Source organism: Phytophthora cinnamomi, assembly GCF_018691715.1.
Source record: "Phytophthora cinnamomi strain GKB4 chromosome Unknown Contig96, whole genome shotgun sequence".
NCBI classification, from domain to species: domain Eukaryota; phylum Oomycota; class Peronosporomycetes; order Peronosporales; family Peronosporaceae; genus Phytophthora; species Phytophthora cinnamomi.
Window position 1 is genome coordinate 80,476 of NW_027151029.1, and position 23,841 is coordinate 104,316.

The 23,841-nt window shown below is 54.8% G+C and overlaps 10 protein-coding genes across 11 annotated transcripts; 5 read left to right on the plus strand and 5 right to left on the minus strand.

Annotated features, from left to right (window-relative positions):
- Positions 1 to 1,903: 1,903 nt before the first annotated feature.
- Positions 1,904 to 3,719, plus strand: IUM83_18127 (uncharacterized protein; the record flags this gene model as incomplete). Its single annotated transcript, XM_067943109.1, has 4 exons — positions 1,904 to 2,027; positions 2,099 to 2,556; positions 2,651 to 3,456; positions 3,521 to 3,719. 4 exons carry the CDS (start codon positions 1,904 to 1,906, stop codon positions 3,717 to 3,719), a joined length of 1,587 nt encoding a protein of 528 aa, XP_067783732.1.
- Positions 3,720 to 4,068: 349 nt separating this feature from the next.
- On the plus strand, positions 4,069 to 5,492 carry IUM83_18128 (uncharacterized protein; the record flags this gene model as incomplete). The annotated part of the gene is made up of 2 exons (XM_067943110.1): positions 4,069 to 5,210; positions 5,279 to 5,492. The coding sequence occupies 2 exons, from the start codon at positions 4,069 to 4,071 to the stop codon at positions 5,490 to 5,492; spliced, it is 1,356 nt and encodes a 451-aa protein (XP_067783749.1).
- A 152-nt stretch (positions 5,493 to 5,644) lies between these two features.
- On the minus strand, positions 5,645 to 7,314 carry IUM83_18129 (uncharacterized protein; the record flags this gene model as incomplete). Its single annotated transcript, XM_067943111.1, has 2 exons — positions 5,645 to 5,873; positions 5,951 to 7,314. The coding sequence occupies 2 exons, from the start codon at positions 7,312 to 7,314 to the stop codon at positions 5,645 to 5,647; spliced, it is 1,593 nt and encodes a 530-aa protein (XP_067783712.1).
- A 1,479-nt stretch (positions 7,315 to 8,793) lies between these two features.
- On the minus strand, positions 8,794 to 10,020 carry IUM83_18130 (Metallophosphoesterase 1; the record flags this gene model as incomplete). Its single annotated transcript, XM_067943112.1, has 3 exons — positions 8,794 to 9,322; positions 9,393 to 9,574; positions 9,649 to 10,020. The coding sequence occupies 3 exons, from the start codon at positions 10,018 to 10,020 to the stop codon at positions 8,794 to 8,796; spliced, it is 1,083 nt and encodes a 360-aa protein (XP_067783786.1).
- Positions 10,021 to 10,118: 98 nt separating this feature from the next.
- IUM83_18131 (uncharacterized protein) lies at positions 10,119 to 15,013 on the plus strand (the record flags this gene model as incomplete). Its single annotated transcript, XM_067943113.1, has 5 exons — positions 10,119 to 10,217; positions 10,306 to 10,811; positions 10,900 to 10,993; positions 11,064 to 11,161; positions 14,983 to 15,013. The coding sequence occupies 5 exons, from the start codon at positions 10,119 to 10,121 to the stop codon at positions 15,011 to 15,013; spliced, it is 828 nt and encodes a 275-aa protein (XP_067783751.1).
- A 69-nt stretch (positions 15,014 to 15,082) lies between these two features.
- Positions 15,083 to 15,892, plus strand: IUM83_18132 (NADP oxidoreductase; the record flags this gene model as incomplete). Its single annotated transcript, XM_067943114.1, has 1 exon — positions 15,083 to 15,892. One exon carries the CDS (start codon positions 15,083 to 15,085, stop codon positions 15,890 to 15,892), a length of 810 nt encoding a protein of 269 aa, XP_067783748.1.
- A 93-nt stretch (positions 15,893 to 15,985) lies between these two features.
- On the minus strand, positions 15,986 to 16,994 carry IUM83_18133 (Zinc finger protein; the record flags this gene model as incomplete). 2 transcript variants are annotated; one of them, XM_067943116.1, is made up of 5 exons in its annotated part: positions 15,986 to 16,379; positions 16,440 to 16,487; positions 16,560 to 16,631; positions 16,689 to 16,805; positions 16,879 to 16,994. In XM_067943116.1, the coding sequence occupies 5 exons, from the start codon at positions 16,992 to 16,994 to the stop codon at positions 15,986 to 15,988; spliced, it is 747 nt and encodes a 248-aa protein (XP_067783747.1). The 2 variants fall into 2 exon arrangements, with proteins under 2 accessions (XP_067783747.1, XP_067783746.1); XM_067943115.1 differs by having other exon boundaries at positions 16,733 to 16,805; positions 16,879 to 16,888.
- A 266-nt stretch (positions 16,995 to 17,260) lies between these two features.
- On the minus strand, positions 17,261 to 18,651 carry IUM83_18134 (Lecithin retinol acyltransferase; the record flags this gene model as incomplete). The annotated part of the gene is made up of 4 exons (XM_067943117.1): positions 17,261 to 17,459; positions 17,533 to 17,643; positions 17,714 to 17,819; positions 17,892 to 18,651. The coding sequence occupies 4 exons, from the start codon at positions 18,649 to 18,651 to the stop codon at positions 17,261 to 17,263; spliced, it is 1,176 nt and encodes a 391-aa protein (XP_067783759.1).
- Positions 18,652 to 20,879: 2,228 nt separating this feature from the next.
- IUM83_18135 (Coatomer subunit delta) lies at positions 20,880 to 22,893 on the plus strand (the record flags this gene model as incomplete). The annotated part of the gene is made up of 5 exons (XM_067943118.1): positions 20,880 to 20,882; positions 21,052 to 21,091; positions 21,170 to 21,216; positions 21,286 to 22,610; positions 22,698 to 22,893. The coding sequence occupies 5 exons, from the start codon at positions 20,880 to 20,882 to the stop codon at positions 22,891 to 22,893; spliced, it is 1,611 nt and encodes a 536-aa protein (XP_067783758.1).
- Positions 22,894 to 23,140: 247 nt separating this feature from the next.
- On the minus strand, positions 23,141 to 23,721 carry IUM83_18136 (FK506-binding protein 4; the record flags this gene model as incomplete). Its single annotated transcript, XM_067943119.1, has 4 exons — positions 23,141 to 23,274; positions 23,355 to 23,411; positions 23,470 to 23,533; positions 23,677 to 23,721. 4 exons carry the CDS (start codon positions 23,719 to 23,721, stop codon positions 23,141 to 23,143), a joined length of 300 nt encoding a protein of 99 aa, XP_067783757.1.
- Between the last annotated feature and the right edge of the window lie 120 nt (positions 23,722 to 23,841).

The window sequence follows — 23,841 nt, forward strand, 5'->3', positions numbered from 1 at the left end:
GCTGCTTTCGGTGGGTGCGTGGGAGGTGACTTGGCGGTGAGGTGGAGAGACTTATTTGCAGGAGCTTGCTCGGCTCGGTGCAAAATGAGAAATGAGGCCGAGCAGCGCTCAACGAAATGGAGCGCAATACGCTTGAGACACCGTGGCCGCGGTTTGAGTTGGAAGCCGTCCGTTGCCGATGATTCAGATAACGTTCGGGTTCAGGATGCCCGAGGGCACCAGGTGGAACTTGTTCGGTGTGGCCCGCGTAGGAGCCCGCAAGAGCTCGGTGATGGCTTCTTTCGGCTGTGTAATCTACAAAATATAACGCCCAATCAGGTACGATTTGTCCGGTAATGTCCGGATATTGGCCACCACTTGCCCCACCAATAAAGCCGCGGCTAAATTATAAAGCCGATCGGCTAAAAAAATCGATAAAGCCGAAAAGCCCAAAATAAAGCCGCGGCTTTATCCACACTGCTCGTTCGGGCGGGTCGTCGGGTGAATGTGTGCATGTTTATGTGTACCTACCGAACATGATTTAATAACATATTTGGGGGTACAGCTAATCGTGTGCCAAAGTTAATCAGCGGTATCTGTAGCTGGTTGGCAGCAAAAATAATTATACGTAGGTCTCTGTCATAAATTATGATACATCAAAAACCAAGCAATAAATTATGAAGTTAGCCGTCTGTACCTACCAAAAGACGTAATCTATTGTTATTTTCAAAAATAATGTTATTGCCAATGCTATTTCCGGAGTCCCTGCCAGGGATACTCACGCCTAGAACAAACCAAACCAACCAAAGTGCAAACTATTGGTTCGAAGTTATATTTCACGACCTTTGAACCAATTTTCGCCGTTACTTTGGTTTGAACGTTACCAGACCCACGCTCTTGAACCATTCCTGAGGTTTGGAGTTTCGTGGTTTGGAGTTGAGCTTCAGCTGCAACCGATGGTGTGCTTTTACCGCTGCCTGGTTGGTCAATATGGCTCTCTGTACTCCCGGCGGGCTATCTTCAAAGGCCGCGCCCGAGCAAGCGGCATACCCGAAGAATTAGAATCTGCGGCTGGTATCGGTAGTAAGTTTGGCTTATTCGCTTGCACCTCCTGGATGACAGGATTCGCATTCCGAAGGCGGTGAGCATCTCACCCTGATGCAGCTTTCGTCTTTGACAGCGGCTCCACCCTTCAACGACGCTCGGCCTTTCAGCTGTGCAGCGCGGCACTTCTCGATAAGAGCCGCATCGTGAACAGTTTCAAATTGAGGTTTTTAGCCAACCACATTCTCGTGGTTTGCTTTGGTTTGCAGCGTCTCACTCGGTTCAAACCACTTCGAACCAAACCACGAAACCGTTTCGAACGTGGTTCATTGGTAATTTTGGTTTGGTTTGTTTACCGAACCAAACCACGTGATTTGGTTTGTTCTAGGCGTGGGGATACTCTAGCCGAATATGTCGTTCTCCAAGCCATTGAACACAGGTACGACAACACCATTCGATGCATCTGCTGTTCTTGAAAGCACTGGAGCGACTCAGGCAAGCAGATAGCCACAGCAACCACATTGTCCACCACGGGAGTGATGAAAAGTGTCGCCTGCCAGTACTTAGTGGGGTTACCTACGTAATTTCATCTAAATAATCATAGAATTTGCGAGCCCCAGGTATTTTTGGTGACCCCAGTCGTCGCTAGTACATATTTAGGTACTCCGTGTGTCTACGTCTCATCATACATAATTTTGGTCACTGAAAGTTGCCGCACAATTCGAGGACATCATGATCTTCCAGGCAAACGCAAAAAGTCAGCGACAGCAAGTGTGACTGAATCGTTGATCATGTGCCAAACCAGTGATTTGAAATCTGTAGTACACTGTATTTATTTTCGTCACTCTTTACCGCACCTCTCCAGCGTACTAGTACAAGCATGGACCAGAGCATGACCTCTGTGCGACGTGAGCCGCCACTAGCGGCCAACGAGCAGGACGGGGGTAAATACCCGACAGCACTGCGAAACGTTGCACCTTCTGGCCTCGGGGCGCTCGATGCCGGTGCGGAAATGCAGCCTAGAAGCGCCGTTATTCCGTTTGGTGCTAACTAATTGCCTCAATGAACTGTGCAGACTTCCTGGAGCCGGGCGATATGGAGCTGCGGGCTCGGCCGCTGGACGAGACGCCTCTGCAGCTTAATGCTTGCGGACTGATGACGCTCAACGGGGAGGAGGGGGCGTGCGGCCAGGAGGACGACCTGGACATGAACTTCTGGTCGGACTTGTTGCTTCCGGACGGCAGCGCTGGAGTGGGGCCTTTGCCCACACACCACAGGTCGGGGGACTCGTCACCGACGGCGGGCAGTCGCAGTAGTGACAACCGCATCAGCACGGACGAATCAAACAAAAGAGAGAGTGGTAGACCGATAGGACCCAAGAAGTCACTGTCACCGGGCTCCTCATCTTCATGCCCGCTGGAAATCGTAGAAGCTGCGCCGGATGCTAAACCTGAAAGAGGGCCGGTAGATCGCAAGGCCAGACGCCGAGCGCAGGTTGCTAATAGCGCACGTCGAGTGCGTTGCCGAAAGAAGGTAGGTGTGGTTTCTGATTGTAGGTGACGGGGTTCTATCGCCCATCGACTAACTCTAGGTTTTCTTTTCTGGTTGCTTCTGCCTACCTACTCAGTATGAGATGATGACACTGAAGACCGAGGCTACGCTCCTCGAGCAACAATTGGAAACCCTCCGGTCAAAGCACAAGCAGATGCGCGCGAATAACGCCGTGGCGGCGTGGGAGGAGAGGGCCATTGCGCAGCGCCACAGGCGGCAACAAGCTGAAAATCTAAACGAACAGCTCCGACAGGCACTCTTTATGCAGAGTGGCTTCGTGCGCAACCTCAGGTCGATGTTCTCGGAGGCGATGCCTTGCAGCATTGAGTTGAACATGCGTAACTTCTTGCACACGCCCACACGCTTGCTAAGTGACCCGAATTCACGAGTACGCAATTTGGAGCGAGTCTGCACCGATGCGAAACTGGACATGGCCAAGCAAATCATTTTGCAGGAGACTGGTGGCATTAAGCCATGGACGACACCCCACATTGCCTGCCAGCAGATTGATCTAGGACGCGATGGTTTCGGGATGACCACGGTCGCGGTTTACGCAATGGAAACAAGAAACGCGTGCAAAACGTTCAAGGCCGCATGCAGTGCCATCATAAATTGCGGGGCGGCGTGGCCTAACTATACGCTCGTGAGCTCCTCGCTGAAGGCCTTTGAATTGCCCCCGACGAGGCTCAACATTCACTACGGAATGTTCCACCACATCTACCAGAGCGATGCCACGGGAGACCGCGTTTCCGTGGAGTGCCTGCAGATGTCCTACTTCCGAATGACCGAGGACGGCGGTATCTTCGTGTGGGATTATGTTGATGGCGACGACCTGAACCCGCTGCAAAAGGATACGAAGGCCATGCGCTGCGTTATTGGAGCGTAAGCACTACTTGTTCGCATCGCCCGCTGATCCAAAACTAACATATTGTTTTCTGCGCTGTAGGGTGCTGGTGCGACCGGAGATCTGCATGGACGGTGTGGAGCGCATAGTTTGCCGCAACATTTGCACGAAGGTGCACATGGTGGACTCAGCGGTGGTGACACCAGCCCTGGAGCGGTTTTCGAAGTCAAGACAGCTGTGCGCACAGATCTGCGGCTCGTTGTTGTACGAGAGCATCAAAAGCGAGTCGTTGAAGCCATAAAGCGAACGCGGTGCAGGCGTCGCCGCCCCTTGAAGCTGCAATGAGCACATACTGTTTGTGTTTTCTTCTTCTCCTTCTCCTTCTTCTTGAAGTGCTCACTGTTAGCGACAACCAAAATTAACCCCGTCGCCTTTCACTTCAAGGTCCTGTTCAGGAAATCACTCATCGTGCGGTAAGTGCCAAGTGATCTCGCTCTTGCAAATCAAACCCGGGCCATCATCAGTTGGTAGGGCTGATTGCGGGACCAAAATGCGTCGACGCGATCACTGGTGAAAGAGCAGCGCGGCGGCGATCACTCCCCAATTTGTCGCCTAACGCCGAGTTATCGTCCCCAGGCAGCTCGACCAGCATGGCGTACCTCGGCGACGATTCAACCTCCACGAGTCTGACAGCAGACACCGACTTCGACATGAACCTGCTGTCCGAGTTCCTGTTCCAAGCGGACGGAATGCCCACGCTGACGCAGAAGGAAAACGACGCCCAGGCGAGCGGAACGGTGGCGACTGGTAGCACGGACGGCGCCAGCAGCAGCGACGATGCGAGTGCATCGTCCGAGTCGCCAGCATTCACCCCTCCGTCGAATTCAGCGACAAAAAGCAAGACACTGGACCGCAAGGCGAAGCGTAGAGCGCAGGTGGCTGTGAGTGCGCGGCGCCATCGCTACCGGAAGAAGCACGAGATGCTGGACCTGAAGCAGGAGATGGTCGATCTCACGGACCAGCTTCATACACTCCGTGCCAAGCACAAACTGCTGCGGCCGGACGGTGGTGTGGCAGGTTTGGAAGAGCATGCCATGGCTGAACGGCACAAGAGGCGCCAAGCGGAGAAAGTGAACGAACAACTGCGCCGAGCGCTGGTGATGCAGCGCCGCTTCTTCGCGTCGATGCAGAGTTTCGTCTTGAACTCTCCCGAAACAAACGCTGAACTCAATATGTGTAGTTTGCTGCATACATATACCCGCCTGGGTCGGACAGTGCATTCGCGTCGACGGGACTACTTGGCGCTCTGCACGGACTCGAAGGCGGAGTTGGCCGTACAAATTCTTCTCCGCGAGACAGAAGGCATGGATTACGCTGGACCCCCCTCTATGGTCACGAGTCTTGTGCCGGTTCCTGACCCGCAGCAGCAAGCCATGACCACCGTCGCCACGTACGCTTTCGAGTTCTTGGATCTTAAATCCGTGTTCGTCTCGGCTTGCAGTGCGATCCTGGGTTGTGGCACTGACTGGCCTGGATATGCTGCAGTATCGCAAAAGGGCGAGGTCGTGGGCAAACCTCAAGGAAACATCAGCTACGCGAAGACGGACACTTGCTACCGGTGCACCGCCGCAGTGGAGGGTGACCAACCGGCAGAAGTGTCAGTTGAATCTCGCCCGCTAGTGTTTTATCGCATGAGCGACAGCTACGGAGTTTTGGTTTGGGATTTTGCGGACGAAGATGACTTGTACCCCGTCAAACCCGAGACGAAAGTCAAACGCGACGTCGTCGGAGCGTACGTTTGGGCCTCGTTTAAGCGTGGTGGTGGTTTGCTAACTTTTTGTGTCTTGTTCGCTTGGGCAGGGCTATGGTGCGCCGCGAGCTGTGTCGTGATGGTGTAGAACGCGTGGTGTATCGCTCTATCTGCACAAAGCGCCAGTCGTTCCCTCCTGTTGCTACAGCACCAGAACTGTCGCACTTCTTGGATATGGCGGAGGAAGGCGCCAAAGTTTGTGGATTTACTGTGTTCGATCATATCCGCGAGCATGCCTCAGAGGCCCGCATGATCAGTGTTTAATAGATGGCGCGAAAATCATACATAAGGTGCTTATTATTTTCACACACAAGGTATGCAACGCTTGCCATGTGCTACATCTTGTTCATCATGAACAGGATTGGCAACTGGCAAAAGCGACGCTTGGATACTCACACGGGTCTGTCTACCAAAGATCACACCACGACTTCGGCTTTGGGAATGCGAGTCGGGTGGGTTTTGATCAACAAGTTCCACGCCGAGTTCTCAACAATGTCTGCATTGCGACAGAACACCGTCAAGAAAGCCTCGTTCACTTTTCCGCGCGGGTGAGTCATGACCCCGACGGGTGGTGTGCTGTGCGTAATGGACCGGAAGGTGGTGCGTGCGCCTTGGTCCGGCAACCGCTCCGATTCCAAAATCATGCTGCAGCGCAAAAAAGATAAAATCACTTTGTGAGTGAAATGCGCGACGAGAACGCGTACAAACAGCAGCCAACGTACCAGCCAACTTCGTCATTGCGTAGTGTCGTCTCGGGGTCTTCATCTGCTGACGGAGGGTACAGGTCGTCATCCGTGATCGTCTCCCACGTGATCATGACATAATCGTCACGCACGTGTCGCCGGACCAAGAAGTACGAGTGGAAGTACACCATGCGGCCCTTGTGGTTGCGCAGCACCGGCACGATCGTGCGTCCGTAACGCGTGTTAGCATCCAGCTCCATGAGCCGTTCACACGTCACATGGCGTCGGAATCGCTCGGGCACATCAAACACAAAGTTCGAGAACGAGTTCCAGCAGGCCTCGCCCACCTCGTGGTGGGTGAACCCGGAGACGAGCCGGCCACGCACTTGCTTGATCTCGAGGTCCGGTCCATTCGAGTTCAGCTTGATGTCCGTCAAAGGAAACGCTGTGCCCGAGCCAAACTCACCGCGAATGTACGTCTCTCCAATGGCCATGCGCTTGTCCGCGATTCGAGTGAGCATCGTCGAGCGCTCGAGCGTGTCGACGGGCAGGCGGTGGTACCAGTGCTGGATGTGCGGCTTCGGCGGCGGCATGTTGATGAGCCCAATGCTCGGGTTGGTGAGCACGCCCCCGCCGACGTCCTCGTCTTCGTTGTCGTCCACTTTTTTGCGCTTGCGGTGCTGCGTGATGACGTCCTGCTCGCGCTTGATGCTCGTGGGCGAGCTGGAGCCCTGGTGGTGGGTCATGATGGCCATCTGTTCCTGCAGCATCTGCACCTGCTCGCGGAGCCGCGCGAGCTCCTCCTTCTGGCGGTTGCGGTGCTTCCTGGCGGACTTGGCCACCTGCGCGCGTCTCCGCAGCTTCTTCTCCTCCTCGGTGAGGCTCTTGACGGGGGCGTTCAGGATCTCCTCCGAGTCCTTCAGGCTCGAGCCGCCGCCGTCGCTGCCGCCGTGGACGCTCGACGGCGGCGAGCACACGGGCGAGTCCGACCTCGTGGAGCTGGGCGCCGAGGCCACGCGCGGGCGCGGGCGTTGGCGTCCCGCGGGCCTCGAGTTTTTCCTGGGGGACGCGCCGAAGAAGGTCTTCTGCTGCTTGTGCGCGTCCGGGAAGTCGCGGAAGGCGGACGGGGACAGCAGCGCGCTGTCGTGCGGCTGCGGCAGGTTCAGCGGCTGGTGCAGCAGGCCGTCGTCGAGCGGCTTGAGCTGCAGCGACGCGGCCTCGCTCTGGTGCGCGGGCAGCGCCTGCACCGTGGCGGCGAAGTCCAGGTCGGCGATGGAGGCGGGGTACGCGCCCATGAAGAACTCGTGGTCGGGCGAGCCCACGGCCTCCGCGTCCAGGAACGGGTACAGCTCGTCGTCCAGCGGCGGCGCGGGGTGGAACGCGTGCGCGAGCGGCGTCTCCATGGCGGGGGAAGTGGCGAGAAGCAGCGGCGGCAGGGGATCTGAGCTGTGGCCGGTCTCTTGAGGACTGCAGAGCTCTTGGCACCCCGGCGTCACGCCCGCCGTCCGCGACGAAATCACGACCCAATTGGCGCTACTTTGGGCGGATCGAAAGCAGCATTTTGGGTTGATTGTGGGACCATATCCCACGGTTACAGAGCGTAGCAGGTGGTGTTTATCTGGGTGCTGTGTTATTAGAGTCTTAAATCTTACAAATTTAGCGACTGTGCTTGGCAGATGAAAACGCTCTTAATATACAATCCGGGCAGCTGCGATTTTGAAGCCCAAAGTAAGGAATTCGAAGGGCCTCTCCGCTGCGATGTGCGGAAGGTGGGAAGCGACATATTTTCCGCCCCGCTGCCTGCCTGCGACCATGTAGATATCACGGCAGCCGCCAATGAGGAACCTGGTCGAGCTGTGCCGGCAATGGGGAGCTGCCGCAGCGGAGCTCGTCGAGCCAGTCGCGCATGGCGTGCGTGCGAGCAATCCGCGCTTGGGGCGCGTAAACGGCATGTTCAGACGTAGCGTCAGCTCATCGGGCGCAGAGCAGGTCCATCCGGCTTGACAAGTTGAAGTTGTTCAGAATCCGGACCACAGGCTTCAACCACGGCCGCGAGGGCATTTCGCTAATGTGTAGATCGCGCGCGGCCCATGCACGCTGGCGCGGGTCTCCGGCTCCAAGCTCGCCCGCATTGGAGGGCGCCGCGGCCTGTGGCCTTGCCCACCGCGCTCGTCGCTGCTCGGCGTGGACGAACGCCGGCACGGAGACCGCAAGGCGGGCGATTCCGACGGTGATTGGCGGCGTTAAACGGGGCCATGTAATTGCGGGCCGATTTCATCAACGGAGACGGGCACTGGGTTGCAGTGGCTGCAGTTGGCCTCTTCAGTCAATTCTGAACTACATGGGGCGAACAAAAGCTCAGAAACTCCGGTCTGATGAAGGGCGTCGCCAAGTCGGCGCTGGCATGCCAACTCGCCGCGACTCGCCAGCGCTAATAGCCGAGCGTGGATGCAGTTGTGACTGCTGCGGACAAGGCAGTACACGTACCAGCAGCTTCAACGTGTTAAAGCAGGTCAGCGATCACTTTGGCCCGCCAATGAGCGGTGCAAACGGGTCGTGGTCGGGGCGTCGTGGGCGACAGAGCAAAGGCAACGCAAGGTCTTCAACGTGGCTATCGTTGTTAAACGCACCGCCGCGCAAGCAGCCAAGTCCAGATTGCTCCGTGACCAACAATCCGCAAGGTGAGACCGTACCCCTCGCGTCCAGCTTGGCGCTTGGCCCGATGTTTTGGTGGGCCGGCTGCTGGGCGCCAGTCTGGAGGCTTCAAGTTGAAGCCGGCAGCTACAGTTGCCGCTTGCCACCCTCACTTCATCGAAAACGATCAGCTAAGCGTCGTCATCACTCTCGGAGCTGCGACTGCGTCATTCACAGTAAGGAAATTCTTACGCGTCCTTGGTTTTGACCGCTGCTCGCCTCGCCAGCACGGCTCGCACGGTACTCGCCAGCACGATGGCGATTGTTGTAATGTAGGTCGCGAAGATGAGGGGCTCAGACGGAAGGTGGCACGCAGTTACCTCGGGTGGTCGCCTCGTTTCGGCGTGGCTCGCTCGGGGCAGCCGCAGCAACGCGTAGCTCGGGTCGGGGCGCTGTCCCCACGAGAACGTGGGGACAGTGTACTCCATGGATGGCCCATCAGGGTGCTGGTACGCGCACCAAGCGTGCGTATGGCCCGAGAGCACCAGGTCCGGCTGCACCTTGTCCAGCAGCTCCGCCGACAGCTCGCGCGAGAGCACGTGGTGGTGCGTCTCGTATTTGAAGCTCGGGTGCTCGTACGTGATGTGGCCCGCCTCGCGCAGTCGCTCTTCCCCGCACTGGAGGTCGTCCACCCGGAAGAGTGGCAAATGCGTGAGCAAGATGACACTGCCAGTCGTGCGCGCGCGCAGGTCGGCAAAGTTGGCGCTCTCCAGGAAGCTGCAGCCAGCAACAACAACTCGGTTCAGACGTCCCGACACCAAAGCACACCGACCGATTACTGTCGTACCTTCGCGCCTCCGTCTTCACCTCCTGGCTCGCCACGTCCGAGTCCATCGCCATCGTGTTGAGACTCACGAAGGTATGTCCCTCGATCTCGTCGATGCGGTTGGCCGCTCCGAACGTGACCTCGTAGCGCTTCAGGTCCTCGATCCGCATCTCCCGCCCGAACGACGTGTCATGGTTGCCCACCTGCCGACACATGCACCCACCCACACGCAGCATTAGCGTCACCGCCACCTCTATCACCCCCTTGTCCACCGCACCAGGTACAGCGTCTTGAGCGGCAGGAAGCTGGCGAAGGCGCGGAAGAACCTGTCCGCGTACTCGTCCCAGTGCGCGTCCGGCGTCCAGCGGCTGCCCTCGTCGAACTGGTCGCCCAGCACGAGCGCCACCTGCGGCCCGTGCACGTCCACGGCGGCCCGGGCGGACGCGCGCACCTGCCAGTCCACCCACAGCCGCTCGACGAGCGAGCGCCGCCTCTTCCCCAGCAGGTGCACGTCCGTCACGACCAGCACCGTGATATCCCCCGCCGTCCGCTGGAACTGCAGCTCGCAGCGCCACGCCTGCAGGTAGAAGAAGCCCGCTTGGCACAGCAGCACCGCCGCCGCGACTAGCGCCAGCTGCCACCGCGCCATTATGATTAATTGTGGAAGTTATATATGGAATGTTGTTCACTATTTGTGGTTTTTCAATTTTAAATGTGGCCATGTTGAAGCGTCATTTTCTGGGAGCAATGGCGGAGCTCGAAGCGACTGGTGCGCTGGAGGATCTGCTGCGCCAACAGCGCTCTCTCGTAGACCAAACGCTCCATCCACTGGTAGAGGACGCGCCGGTACGTTCTCTTCGTCTTCAGCGCCCGTGCGCTGTGTCTTAATTGCGTCAATTCACTCGATTTCGTGGATAATTTCGGTTTGAGGCAGCTCGAAGACCTGCTGCAGCATTTTCAGGCGACGCTGCTGGCTCTTCAGACGCAGGAGCCGTCATTCTGGCAGCTGCAAGTGGTGCAGTTCATACGGAACGTGCTCAAGACGCGAGTGGGCGGTTGTGTGCGCGACGCGGTGAGAGCTGCGGCTTCCGGGGAGCTGCAGGACCCTGTACATGTTGTGGCAAGTGCCAAGGCCCAAGTGCAGAAGAGCAGCGAGCTAGAGGCTGCTTTGGGCCAGATGAAGAGTGATGTGGAGGAAGAGCTGGCCAGGCTGACGGACCTGCTCAGTGCTGGCAAGGAGAACCGACACAAGGTTGAAGCAGACAAGCATTTCCTGGAGCACTTCTGGGACAAACTGAAGGCGCTGGCGGAGGCGAGAGAGTTGCAGCCGAAATCGGACGAAGAGCGAGAAGCGGAGGAGGTCGAGGAGTCGGAGAACTGCTCGTTCGAGATGCTCACGTTCGACGAGGATCTGAACGACATGTCCAGGTCCGCAATGAGGTGGGCACTTTTTTTTCGGTACAAAAAAAAACAAACGTGATAATGCAAGACGGTGCGGCTAATTGATTGTGAAATGTGTGGGGCAAAGTTTTCCGTGTATGGAGGATTTCCCGAGTACGATCATACGGATGCAGAGTGTTGATGCGCTGGAGCGTGCAACTGGCCTGGACGAGCTGATGCAGGTAAGGCGATGGTCTCTATGAATTTTAAGTCGATGAAGTTTTGACAAGTTTACCGTGTGCTGTGGTTCAGATGCCCGCTGTGGAAATCATCCACTCTGGGCCACTATTTCCTGCTGTTTGTTCTGCTGTTGTTGGGTTATTCTTTGATGTTGATATCCGTGGAGAAAGGTGCGATACTGCTGAACGAGCAAAGCGGGTTCTGTTCGACCTGATGAACCAAGTTGAAGACGCTAGCCAGTTTCTCGAGCTGTATGGGGCTGTTCTTGAATTTATGGGGCTACACTTGGAAACGGAGAAGCTGTACCTGGATCGCCTAACTTTTCTTGCATGCACCGATCCCCACTCTGTCGCCATTTTGGATTGTTTTCGTGTACTGCATGCGTTGATCTGTCGAGTTACGCAACACTGGGTGTATTTTTCATCTGATGCACTCGCTCGAGTGATGTACTCAACGTTTTATCTTTTGACCATGTACTCCAAGGCAGAGACCGAGGTCGAGGTACAGCGTGCCAATCCTCTTCTGATAATGTCCTTGGTCGATGATAGCCCCATGCAATGGTTTCGACTGTGGCTACTAAACTGCCCAAGTGTACGACAGCTTTTTGTGGCTATTGACGAAGCGGGATTCATCGCTGATTTACTCCAGTACATGTCTCGAGTTCGGCCGTTAACTTCGATATCGTCAGTCTCTTCCACCGATGCTATTGAAAAGCGCGTTGTTCAAGGTGTAAGTTAGGTTATGATTTGATGTTTTACTTCCAGCTAATACGTGTTGTTATCACCTGCTATTCAGGCGCTGGTTGCTCTATCATACATCTGTGAGTACCAAGAAGGTCGAGAGCTTTTATGTCGGTGGCAGCGAGTATCCGCGCACACCTATATCAAAGGGAGACACGCAGCCCGGGGAAGACCGGCTCTCGAGACGATTGCGGCCGAAAATGACTCACTATTTCGCGGGGTGCAGCCTGAATTGATACTTGACGATGTAAGGCATATTATCATCAGGTATGGGTACGTGGGCAAGTTATAACTTTGTGCCACGTTACGGTCCTGCAGCAGCTACGGGATGAATTAGAAGCTGACTACGAACATCTAGGAGCAGGTGCAATTGATGCCCTCATCCTATCCATAACATCGGTATGGCTTACTTCGAAGTACAAAATACTGAGGAGATGCGGGCTGATATTAAAATGATAATTGATTTTGTTTTTCTGTAGGTGATCGTTACATTACCCAGACATTTGCTTGAGACTGAGCACACCTCATATGATGATCAATGGACGAAGGCTATCACTAACAGTGCTGCGATATATCTTCACGCTACACACGACAGAGAACTGATTGCAGGACTCACAACGGTACGCTGACACTTTCATCTCCTTGGCTTTTATTTATTGGTGAGCAGTAGGCATTAACTGTTTGTTTGCTCGTAGATCATTGATACTGTTTGGGTGGACTTTTTGCCTAGCGATCACTGCACGGCAGAACGTGAAGTGAAGAATCCATGGTTTCCGTTTAGGCAACCGAAAGGTGCCACTGAAGTTTGTCAGTTGGTGGTTGACAGCTTGTCAAAAAGAATCCGGAGTGGTGCACTTAGCAATGCAGCGGCTAGATCTTCAGGGTTGATCATCCTACAAATGATACTGCAGAGCAAGGCCGTGACCAATTCCAGACTTACAATGCATGATTGCGCGAACATGAGGCTCATTTTCGAGTTATGCCGGCAAGTCCTACAATCTTGGGAGAAGGAAGCGCTAGCTCCAAATGAGGAAATGGTCCGTGAAACTTATCAGTCCAGAATTTTGGGACTTATCAGGGATATGTCAGCGTTTTCACAGACATTCAAAATCGCACAAGAGGTTGGCATTCATAACGAAGTCTGGAAAACTTGCAAAACTCGAGATGGTGGGCAAAACTTACTACAGTGTACTGACCATCATAACGTCTGCGCGCTGTGTCAGTCGGTGACTGGAATACGCTACGCGCACGATGCATCCATTCTGAACACCTACGTACTCGAATTGAACAACAGGTGGAGTAACCTTGCAGCGGTGGTTAATTTTCGGGAGTTTCTGGCGTTCTTGTCCGTTCCTGAATCTGCGAAGGCATTTTTCAGCCTCGACGGTGTGCAAACGACCATCTATCAAGCTGTCGGGCAATTGCAAGAGAGTGTCGACTTTACAGAGGCAGTCAACAGCTCGGAGCATGAATGCCCTCCCCAGTTAACCCATCTGGTTAGGCATATCCATCTATTGCGATGCTGTCTGAGTACGCAGTACGCGTCGTCGTCATTACTTTTAACTGAAAGCCGCCCGTTGATTGAATTCCTAGCAAGGACTCTTGCCAGCCACATGAACGGAGACTGCATAAGGTCATGCGATGCTGAGGATACCTGCTGCGTTGCATTTCTGCTGGTTCTCTCGCTTGTGTCAAGTGTGCCGGCGTTGCTTGATTGCAGCAGTCTGCTTGCAGGACTGGGTATATTAAACCTCGAAGCCAAGAGCGCATTGCAACGCGACGTGTTGTGTAATGACACTGAGCTTCTAGGTTCATGTTCACTGATTGAGAAACAACTTCGTTATGATTTCGAGTTTGTTGGAGGCCCAAGTGAAACGATTAATCGGTGTGAGCTTTACGCGTTCGATGGCCATTCTCGGCAGAAGAGCACAGGTACAACTAAAGTCGTAGATCCTGACATTTCCGACTTCATTGTCACACTGCAAAGTAAAATTCTCCTAGCCGTTCAAGATGGCGTCAAGGCGGGTTCGGCAGTGCCCATGGATTTTGCGCTGATCTCGCAAGCTTCGTGGGAGATTATTAATGACCTGGAAACCAAATCCGTGGTGTTACCGTCTTTTGGCGTTTACAGATCGGCGGCTACTTTCACCAAAGTCTTCGCAAAGCTCCTGTACAATCTTGTTACAAGCAACCGAAGTCATTTAGATGGATCGACCAATTCGAGCGCCGCGAGGATGGATGGTAACACTGCCACCTGTTCAAGTCAAGATGTCGCGGCGTTCTTTCCGACGGATTCCGAGCGAAAACTCATGAATCGGCTCTACAAGAACTACGCACGGGATCTATCTCTGGATTCGTCGCCTACCTTGCTGCACTGTATCGTCAAAAAGTTCGGCAAGGTTGCTATGGATTGCTTTCCCGTTACAATGTTGATGATACTGCATCCGACTTACGGGGAGGCCGATATCCTGCGATTCTTATCGCACTGCATTACGACTTCGTCAGGTTGCTTCCTCTGGCCTAGAAGTGCTGTCGAGTGGGGTGATAAAGCTGATGGGGGAAATGCAGCACCGGCGATAGCGATTGCTGAAGGAATCGAGAGAATAATGGAGCGAGAGTTTCCTCAGGTGAGGTTAAACTTTCAGCACCGACGAGGTGTTACTGAGTACTTAAATTATTATATGCTCCTTGCCACAGATTTTGCAAGCCATCGATCAGTGCCAATGCTCGCTTTTGAGTCTTGTGCTGCGTTGGCATAGCCAAAGTTTTTGGAACTACTTTGACTGGGAAAACATTGTAATCTACACCTATTTCAGCATCTTGTACGGTGCCGAATTCCAGGTACACAAGATTGGAGTACTAGGGTTTGAAGTAGTCATGCTAACAGAGTGGGGGCTGTTGTATCTTGCTACAGGTGTACATTATCGTCGCGATTTTGAACCATCTTGAGCCTACAATGCGGGATCTGATTGCTAGTCACAATACTCAAAGTCTCTCCCCTTTCCTAGTACTCATTCGAGAGCCTATCCGGAACTTCCGCTTTAGTCCGTGGCGAACACTACTGCTTCGTCTTCGAAGCGAGTACCACGAGGAGATGAGAAGCATCTTGTTTCCGCTCGTACAAAATGGTACTTAGTAAATCAGAGGGAGGTAACACTCAACATGAAGCTACAGAAGGTACTCAAATAATAACTCGGTTTACGTGAGGTCTTCACTGACGTCATCTGTACTAGTGTTTGCGTGGTTTTCAGGGTGATGCAATCTGCCAAGAAGGTCACGTGAGCCTCTGTTCATTTCGGCATATCACAAGTATTGGAAAAGTGACTCGCACCACAACCACGCAAAGGACTCATGACCAAGACGATCGGTTTCGTTGGCTTTGGCAACATGAACTCCATCATGGCCGAACTTGCTGTCAAGGAAGGCTATCGTGTCGTCTTGAGCAACTCCAGAGGCCCATCCTCCTTGTCCGCCTCCGTCGCGAAGCTTGGGCCTCTTGCAAGTGCCGCAGAAGTCGAAGATGCAGTGGAGCAAAGCGACTTCGTGTCGGTCTCCATCCCCTTGAAGAACGTGTTCCAGCTCCCTGTCAAGACATTTGCTGGGAAAATTGTCATCGACACGATGAACTACTACCCAGAGCGTGACGGTTCCATCGAGGAGCTTGATGAGCGTGTCCTTACAACCAGTGAAATGGTTCAGCGGCATTTGGAAGGATCCGTTGTGGTCAAGGCTTTCCACAACATTGATCAGTTCCACTTCCGCTCTGGGCCTCGACCTGTGGGCGACCCCGAGCGCTGGGCACTTCCTATTGCGAGTGACAGCGCCAATGGCAAGGAGGAGGTGAGCGCATTTATGGCAGCCATCGGCTTTGACCCCGTCGACTGTGGGTCTCTCGCGGAGAGCTGGCGTATTCAACAGAACACCGCTCCTTACAGTACCCCTTACATCGGAAAGCAGCCGAAAAATGCTAAACCTCGCGAGCTCCTAGAGTGGGTAAAGCAAGATCACTCGCAAGTAGTCAAAGCGGCAGACATTCGAGCGTTGGCTGCTACGGTGGTTAACTCGGGTCGTGTCGGCCACCTCTACTCGGATTTTCCGTCGGGGTACGCTGCACTGTTTTCCATGAGTTTGACGAATAATTCACTCGTTAACTCGGATTAGCTCGGGTAGCTAGTTTGAGTGAGGATATCCAAAATGCAACATTTCTTTAGCGTTTTGGAAACTGTTAGCGCTGTGAGGTTCCTTCTGCTTCGGTCAGATTCTTCGCTTGCGGCCGAAGTGAATATTCTTGGGAATACGTAGCTCGCGCATGTTCTCCTCTAGTTCAGCCATGTCGACATCGGTGATTTCACTTTGTGTGGCTTCGGCGTTGGAAGACGCACTGGAGTCCTGCACAGCAGCTCCTGCGTCCACGTGCATGTCAGAATCTTCATGTTTAGTCTGCCCAAAGAGCTTTTTCTTCTTTTGTTGTCGTCTCCGTTTTCGTGCTTCACGCTTCTTTAAGGTTTCGGCATCCACATCGGGCGGAATCATACCTTCCACTTGCTTGGCACTCGAATTCTCTTTGCCTGGCTTCACAATCTTCTTTTGGTTACGTCTCTGGTGGAACGAAAACGATTCCGGATACTGGTGCACTCGAATCAAGTGCCTGGTTCGCTTGTCATCGTGCTGGAATGTCTCCGGACAGCCATCGACCAAGCACACGTACATAGGCTTCTTCTTAGACAGGATCTTGAAGAAGGCATCGTGGGTCTCACTGTCAAACGATGTCACCACCACACCAATATTAGTTCGCTGGCACTTTCAAAGGTTAATGAACCTCACCTACCTAATGTGGATGTCTAGAAGACGAAGACTCAGAAATGAACGTGAGCACTCCCGACAAATGTTGCGGTGAACCCTGCACATCAAAATTTAGGTTTTCGGCAAGGTGTAAAATCAAACGCTGCGTTCGTACATGTCGTAGTGTTCTTCATAGGCCGCAACGGACTGAAAGCTTACATTGCAGGTGGCCAGTCGACATGTAATAGCAGCAGATTGCTCAGTGGCGGCGTCTTCCAACTGTACGCTTGACCTATTTTCCCAAAACCCACGAAACGCATTAGCCAGAAATCGGGAGCGCCTGCGTGGAGCCACTGTCATCGTACTCTGCCTCATGGTAGTACTTGGTCGCCCACAGGCGCGTGCCAGCGTCGAACAACGGGTGCTCCGGCGAGTACTTGCGGATGTATTTGCCTCCCGGGAGCTCCCAGACCTGCTCCATTTTCTGCCTCCCAACAACGAAAAAGTAGTTTTTCCGGATATGTATGCAAAATATGAAGTTACGTAGTGTCGAGTATGGCAAGCTGGTTTCTTCGGCTCAGGTTACTTGTGCCTTGGCGGCGTACGGGCATTTCTACGTTGGTTGTTGTCGACGCTTCCTTCACAGAGATGATATTTGGTTGGCAACACGGTACTCAGAGTTGGGGCTATGGTGTCGTTGACAAGATTCGTGGACCACGACAAAGGACAGTTGACCACGAGTCGTGGTCAACTGTCTTTTTGATCTTCGCCGTCGTTCTCGGGGTCTTCAGCAAAATGGTTGTTGTCCTCGGCGTGAGGCGGTTCGTCGTCTTCTTGAGGCCCTGGAGCAGGAGCCTTGTCTTCGAGTGCCATCGCCTCCATCATGAGCCGACACGCCTCCTGCTTCACGTATTCGCTGACTTCGCATGCGAATCGAATCGGTGCACTGTTCACGAAAAGCATAGAGGAAAATAAGTTAGGGCTCGTGGCTGCGCGTTCAAACTAAATGCAGGACTTACCGGCAATACGGGCACTCTCTGCGGGGTAGCAAACGGAGGCACGGATCGCACATGTAGTGCGAACACTTCAGAACCATGACCTTGAGCTGCGTGAAGTCCATCCAGCAAACGCTACAGACAAATCGAAGTAGGTTAAAAAATTGTTTTTTAGCGGAGACAAACACCAGCAGAAACAACGCACCCGCATTCCATGCGATCCCCAGCCAGTCGCTCCGATAGGCTACCGGCGGCAGGGAACCGGACTCGGAACTCCGCCGAAGGCTTGTCGTAGAGCAGAAACAGCGGCACTGCGTTGGATACATTGCATCAAAAGTTAGTCACAATACTCGTCAACACACCTCCTCGAGATAGCGAATTACTCAGGCAGTTGGTAGCAGCAGGCATGAAGATCGCAAACCACGGGTTTTTCCTGTTTGAATCTCCGGCAAACTCGTCAAGGGACCTCCGGAGCCACTCGCTGAGCAAGTGCTCACCATTCGTCCCCAGGAAATCCTCAATATCAGACAGTGATGCCACGCAGCTATAAGCCTCATCGCTGCGCTTGCGAACGCGAACTACATCGTCCAGCGGAGAGCCAAGATTTTGGGGACTTTCCGGGCCTTCATCGCCAACCAAAGCTGGAACGGACCCGAACATCCACCTTTGAAAGGCAACGTTGTACGCCTTCTTCAGCGACTGCAATAACACGAAGATGCTGTCACCATACCGGGCAAAAAGTATGAACGACAGATTTGAAACGCGGGAGGCTGTGGCAGCATGCAGCGCGGTCTTGGCGCGTCGAATCACGTCTGCTGGCGCGAGTGGAGAGAGGTCCAGCAACTGGAGAAAGAACGCGTCGAAGTCCGTCGAACTCGCTGCCGCTTTGTACCCCGAGCGCTGCAGGCCGCGTAGTGAGTCCATTCGAATGCGGAAGCTCTGGCGCGACGGGGTCCACGCATGGATGACACGGCCTTGGCCACAGTACAGTGCGTAGGTCCGCTTTTGAGATCGCCCTTGAACTATTTGGACGACGTCGCCCACGCCAAAGCCCCACCGTCGATCTTCGTCAGACTGGTTAGGCAGGTCCGCAGCACCCTCATCACCCGCGGCAACTTGGACATGTTCTTCGTCAACGTGCATTATTGCTGTTTCTCCTTGTCTGTGGCTCACCAGGAAGATCCACAACTGAGAGCTGTTCGGTTCACGAAGAGTTCGTGTGACAGTCTTTCTCAAAGCAAAGGCGGAGGGGGCTCACTTTGATGGATAGAAGCTGACCTCGGGACCTCATGCCGTTTATTTTTCTATTGCTCTCGTCTCAAACAAGTCTATCGCACAATGCATTTAATGTCAATATCGCAAGCTCCGAGCCCTTCTGCTTCTACTCGGAGAGAGCCTGTCGCTCGACCAGGGTGGTGAAAGCTGAGAGCGACAGTGACAATGGCAGCCAAGCCTGGTGCTAGACGCGCAAATTCGCGTTGGTAGCTGGCTTCAGCGATGTCAGCCTCGAAGCCTGCACAGGTGGCAGTCACTCGATTTACACGGAAGCGTTCCTGTCGCGAGCCCACGTTTCGCACTCGCACGGGGAACAGGTACACTTGGCCAGTCTGCAAAGTGCCCAATGCTAGCATTGGAGGTGACACCTCCATGGCAAAATGTTGTGCCATTGAAGAGACGACGGGGAGGCATTGCTTTGAAGAAGGTGACGTTGCGCTCGCGTAAGAAAACCCGACGTTCTTTTGCTGAACCGCAGGGTTTGGCTCGAGAGGTGCCGCGCTTTGGCTTCGATCGCACTCATCCTTCCGTTCCCACGAAATATCGGCGTAAGGAGCTAGAGAAAGCATTTCGGCTCCATCCATACTGGTTCCGCTGCTGGATGAAGTAGACATGCTGTCACGGTTCGACAGACTGGAGGCCTTTTTCAATGGCGAACAAGGGGGCGTTCGAGCTTTCGGGGTGCTCACTGCAAGTCGCGAGAGTGCTGCCAAGGTTTTTTCGTCTGCCAAGTCCACGCCTATACCCTTCCGAGCAGACTCACGCGCTGAAAATGATGACAAGGTAGTTGGTGTCTCGGGTCTTAGCGACATAGATGGTGACCGACACGACAGTGGAAGTATTGGCGGCTTCTGGGGTCTTGGTGACGGCAGCACAGGCAGCACCGGTGTCCTTGTGGTTAGTCTATACTCTGGGCCGATCAGCGCTTGGATACCAATGTCTGTGAGGACCCAGCACGCTTTCATGGCAGACGTGAAAGTTTTTCGCCATAAAGCACCGTCCTTCGAAAGCAGGTTGTTGTTACTGCTGCAGCCGTTCTTGGAAGGCGAACCCAGGAGACCAATCGACCCGGATGAAGACGAAAACAAACCTGTAGTTGATAGATTGGAAGTCGGGGGCGCCAGGATGGATCGATGTCGATTCAGGTTGCCAAAATCGCGCGAGTACTGCTTTTTGAAGTCGTTGACCTCTTGGGGGTTGTGACGTGTGATGAAATCACGACCGCCCACGAACTTGCTCTTGTTGGAGAGAGACCTGCAGCTGTACGGCTGCATGATCTTATAGTCGTCGTAGTCTGGGATGGCCATGATCAATAGTGCGTTCTTTGGGTCAAGTACTGTAGACTTGCGCGTTTGCCTGGCAATCTGCTCCGTGACACTCATCTCAACTCGCATGGGTGGGGTTATACGGCCACCCGAACGAGACTGGGGTGGGACTGGCGTAGTGGACGAAGAAAACAACATCGACCTAGTGGGCATTCGATGAGTAGGCACCGGTAGTGCAGTGTAGCTGCTGCTGTTGTTGGGCGGAGACCCCAACGAGTTCCTGGTCTCTAGAATAGCCCCAGTCGATGACATTCTCGACGGAGGTGTTACCACCGGGGAGGAAGCCCGTTCCGCCATGCGGATGGCAACCAAACTTGGAGTATTATGGACGAGGCAAACGAAGCAGTCGCCTTAGGTAGAGGCCATTGGAGAGTGTGCGGCACAGACCAAACCAACTTTTGCACTCGCCAACGCATTTAGATGGCGCCTCACTCGTAAAAATAGGCGACAAGACAAACAAGACCCGCTGCCACTGGAGCACCAGCGACCCGGACGCGAGGAAGAAACCACAAGCGCATTCACGTTTTTTATCTGCATGGCCGAGTTGTGCGTATGGATAAGGCTCGAGCCATGAACATGATGTCCAGCCACCAACGCGTATCAGATGGGGTCACTTCAACTTCAGCCGCTCGGGTATTGGTCGAAACTCATTTCCACCAATCTGGTCCCATCACTTCCCTCATTGGCTGAAAAGGCGCGTGCCCCCCTCGAAGCTCCACGTATAGAGGGGGCCGCGTTGTTGTAAGATAAGGAAAGGATTCCTCGCGCAAAATGGTGAGTCTGATGCGCGCGCCTGGGGGCTGCGTACCGCTCGCCTCCGCCGCCTTCCAGCCTCCTCTCCGCATCCCATACACACTCCCGTTCCTGCTCTCTGTGTGTCCACCGGTCCCGCTTGCTAACTCTCTCTGGGGACGTCGCTGTGTGTTGCTGAACGTCGGCGTAGGTGGTGCTCTCGGCCGCCTTGTTGACCCGAAATGGCAAAGGTACGGCGCCCACGGCAGTGTTTTATACACTGCACCCGTACTGACAGCTCCTCTGTGCTGTGTGTGGTGTGCGCGCAGTGCTCGTGGCGCGCCAGTTCGTGGAGATCACCCGGATCCGCCTCGAGGTGGGTGGAATGTGGGTTTTATGACGCTGGAGCTGGGTGATTCATGGGTTTTATTGCCGTGTGGTGCAGGGTCTGCTGGCCGCCTTCCCCAAGCTGCTGTCCAGCGGCTCGCGCGAGCACACGTTCATCGACACGGAGAGCGTGCGCTACGTGTACCAGCCGCTCGAGAGCTTCTTCGTGCTCATCATCACCAACAAGACGAGCAACATCGTGGAGGACCTGCACACCATCCAGGTGCTGGCCAAGCTCGTGCCCGACATCTGCGCGCCGCTGAGCGAGGCGTCCATCCGCGACAAGCAGTTCGAGCTGGTCTTCGGCTTCGACGAGCTCATCACGGCCGGCGGCCACTCGGAGAACATCAACGTCTCGCAGATCCGCGTCAACATGGACATGGAGAGCCACGAGGAGAAGCTGCACAACATGATCCTCGAGAGCAAGCGCGCGGCCGCCAAGGACGACATGAAGCGCCACACGGCGCGTATCAAGGAGGAGCAGCGCGAGCGCGCGCGCATGGAGCGTGCGGGCATGGGCGGCAGCGGCTTCGGGTCACAGAACTCGTTCGGCAGCTCCTTTAGCAACGCGTTCAAGTCGCCGCGCAGCGGCGGCAGCAGTGACAGCTTCATGAACAGCCCCAGCTCGCCGGCCGCGACGTCGCCGACCTCGTACAACAGCCGCCCGGAGCCTGTGGTGTCCAAGGCGTCTGGTATGAAGCTGGGCAGCTCCAGCAGCAGCAAGGGCATGGGTCTGGGCAGCGGCGGCAAGTCGTTCATGGATGCCATGGCCGCGGAGGACGGATTGAAGGAGATCCCGCCTATGAGCGCTGCCGTTGAGACGGTGCAGAAGCCCGAGGTGGCGGCGGCGGTCAGTCATGACCCGATTGGCGCCGTGGTGGAGGAGAAGATGACGGTTGTGCTCACCCGCGACGGTGCACTAGAGCAGCTCGAGGTGAAGGGCAGCATGTACGTGTCGGTGAACGACCCGAGTGCAGGCTGCTGCCGCCTCAAGCTGCGCACTGGCGGCGTGGAGGGCATCTCATTCCAGACGCACCCCAAGGTGGACAAGAGGCTTTATGACAGCGAATCAGTACTTGCCCTGCGGGACGCGACGAAGCCTTTCCCGACTTCTCGCGTGGCATTCTTGCGGTGGAGCTTGAAGACACAGGACGAGTCGATGCTGCCGCTGAACATCACGTGCTGGCCCGAGGAGGAAGGCAACGGAAAGATGAACGTCAGTGTCGAGTATTCGTTGGACCGCGACATGGTGCTGGACAACGTGAACGTCGTAATTCCGCTCGGTGGCCACGATGCACCGAGCGTGGCCACCGTGGACGGACAGTACCAGCACAACTCGGCCGAAGGCTCGCTCCTTTGGCATCAGGACCAGATCAGCTCTGCGTACGTACCCTGCCATTTGCTACCGACGGTACATGCTTTTTGTCTGTCACGCAACTAACTTGTCTTGCTTCACTTGCTGACATACAGCAACAACTCGGGCACGTTGGAGTTTTCGGTTCGCGGCAGCGACATGGATGCGTTCTTCCCCATCTCCGTCTCGTTCTTTTCGCGCAGCGTGTATAGCGACGTGCAGGTGGAGGCCGTTCAGAAGATCGAGGACGGCTCGCCGATTGCGTTTGGGTTCGAGAAGCTGCTTTCCACGGACTCGTACCAGATTGTTTAGAAATTTCCCGCCAAGGACAAGCAGGATCTGGCCGAAGAGTTATCGCGTACGTAGCAGCCTTCTGGCTTCCCTCACTTCCCCGGTCAGGTTTTCCTATCAACACGTAGGCGCGAAAGTTGACTCGAATCGCGCGTTGCTTGTCCCTCCGCGTGGCCTTAAACCAGAAACAGATACAAAATCAAAGCGAGCATGTGTGTTTTTGTGGAGCGACGAGAGGCTGCACCGCGTTCTACTACAGCATTGACGTCTACGGAACGGCGCTCGGTCGGAAGACCTGCGGTTGCGAGGCCTTGACGAGGTCCTCGGTCTTGCTGCGCATGCAGCGCTCCAGCAGCGTCTTGAGCTGTGCACATTGTCGGATGTCCGTCTTCTCTCTCTGCACTGACTCAAGACAAGTCGACCACTTCGTCAGCGCCTGCTCGCACAGTGCTTCACTCGCACAAGTGATGTACTCGGCGTACAGCAGCTCCGGGGCGGGCAGCGAGGCGGGGTCTGCGCCTTCCCCTTCAGCTCTCCCCCTCTCGACCATGGCATTGAAGCGGCCGTCGCACGACCGCAGACCGCGGTACGTGCCACTGAGGCGTCGATTGGTCTCCAGTGCACGCACTTCGTGCTCTTTAAGCACTCCTTCGTTCAGCGCCTGAGGGGCAAATAGACCAAGTAGTTAGTGTAGGAAAACGGGCATTCTGACGCTCCTGTGAAGCGTTGAGAGATGGGAAAACGGGAGAAGGTAGAAGAGATGCATGCGGAGGTGCACGCATTGGTTACAAAGGTGGAGAGTACCTGGTGGAAACGCACGGTGGAGAGGCATCGAGGCACGTTGTCCATGCTGCTGGAGCGGTTTTGGGCTGAATGGCGAAAATGAGTGGTGTACGACACATAAAGTGAGATTAATAATCTGCGACGTGTGACGCGGTGCAAGTTGCAGTTTTTGAGAAATGGCTACAG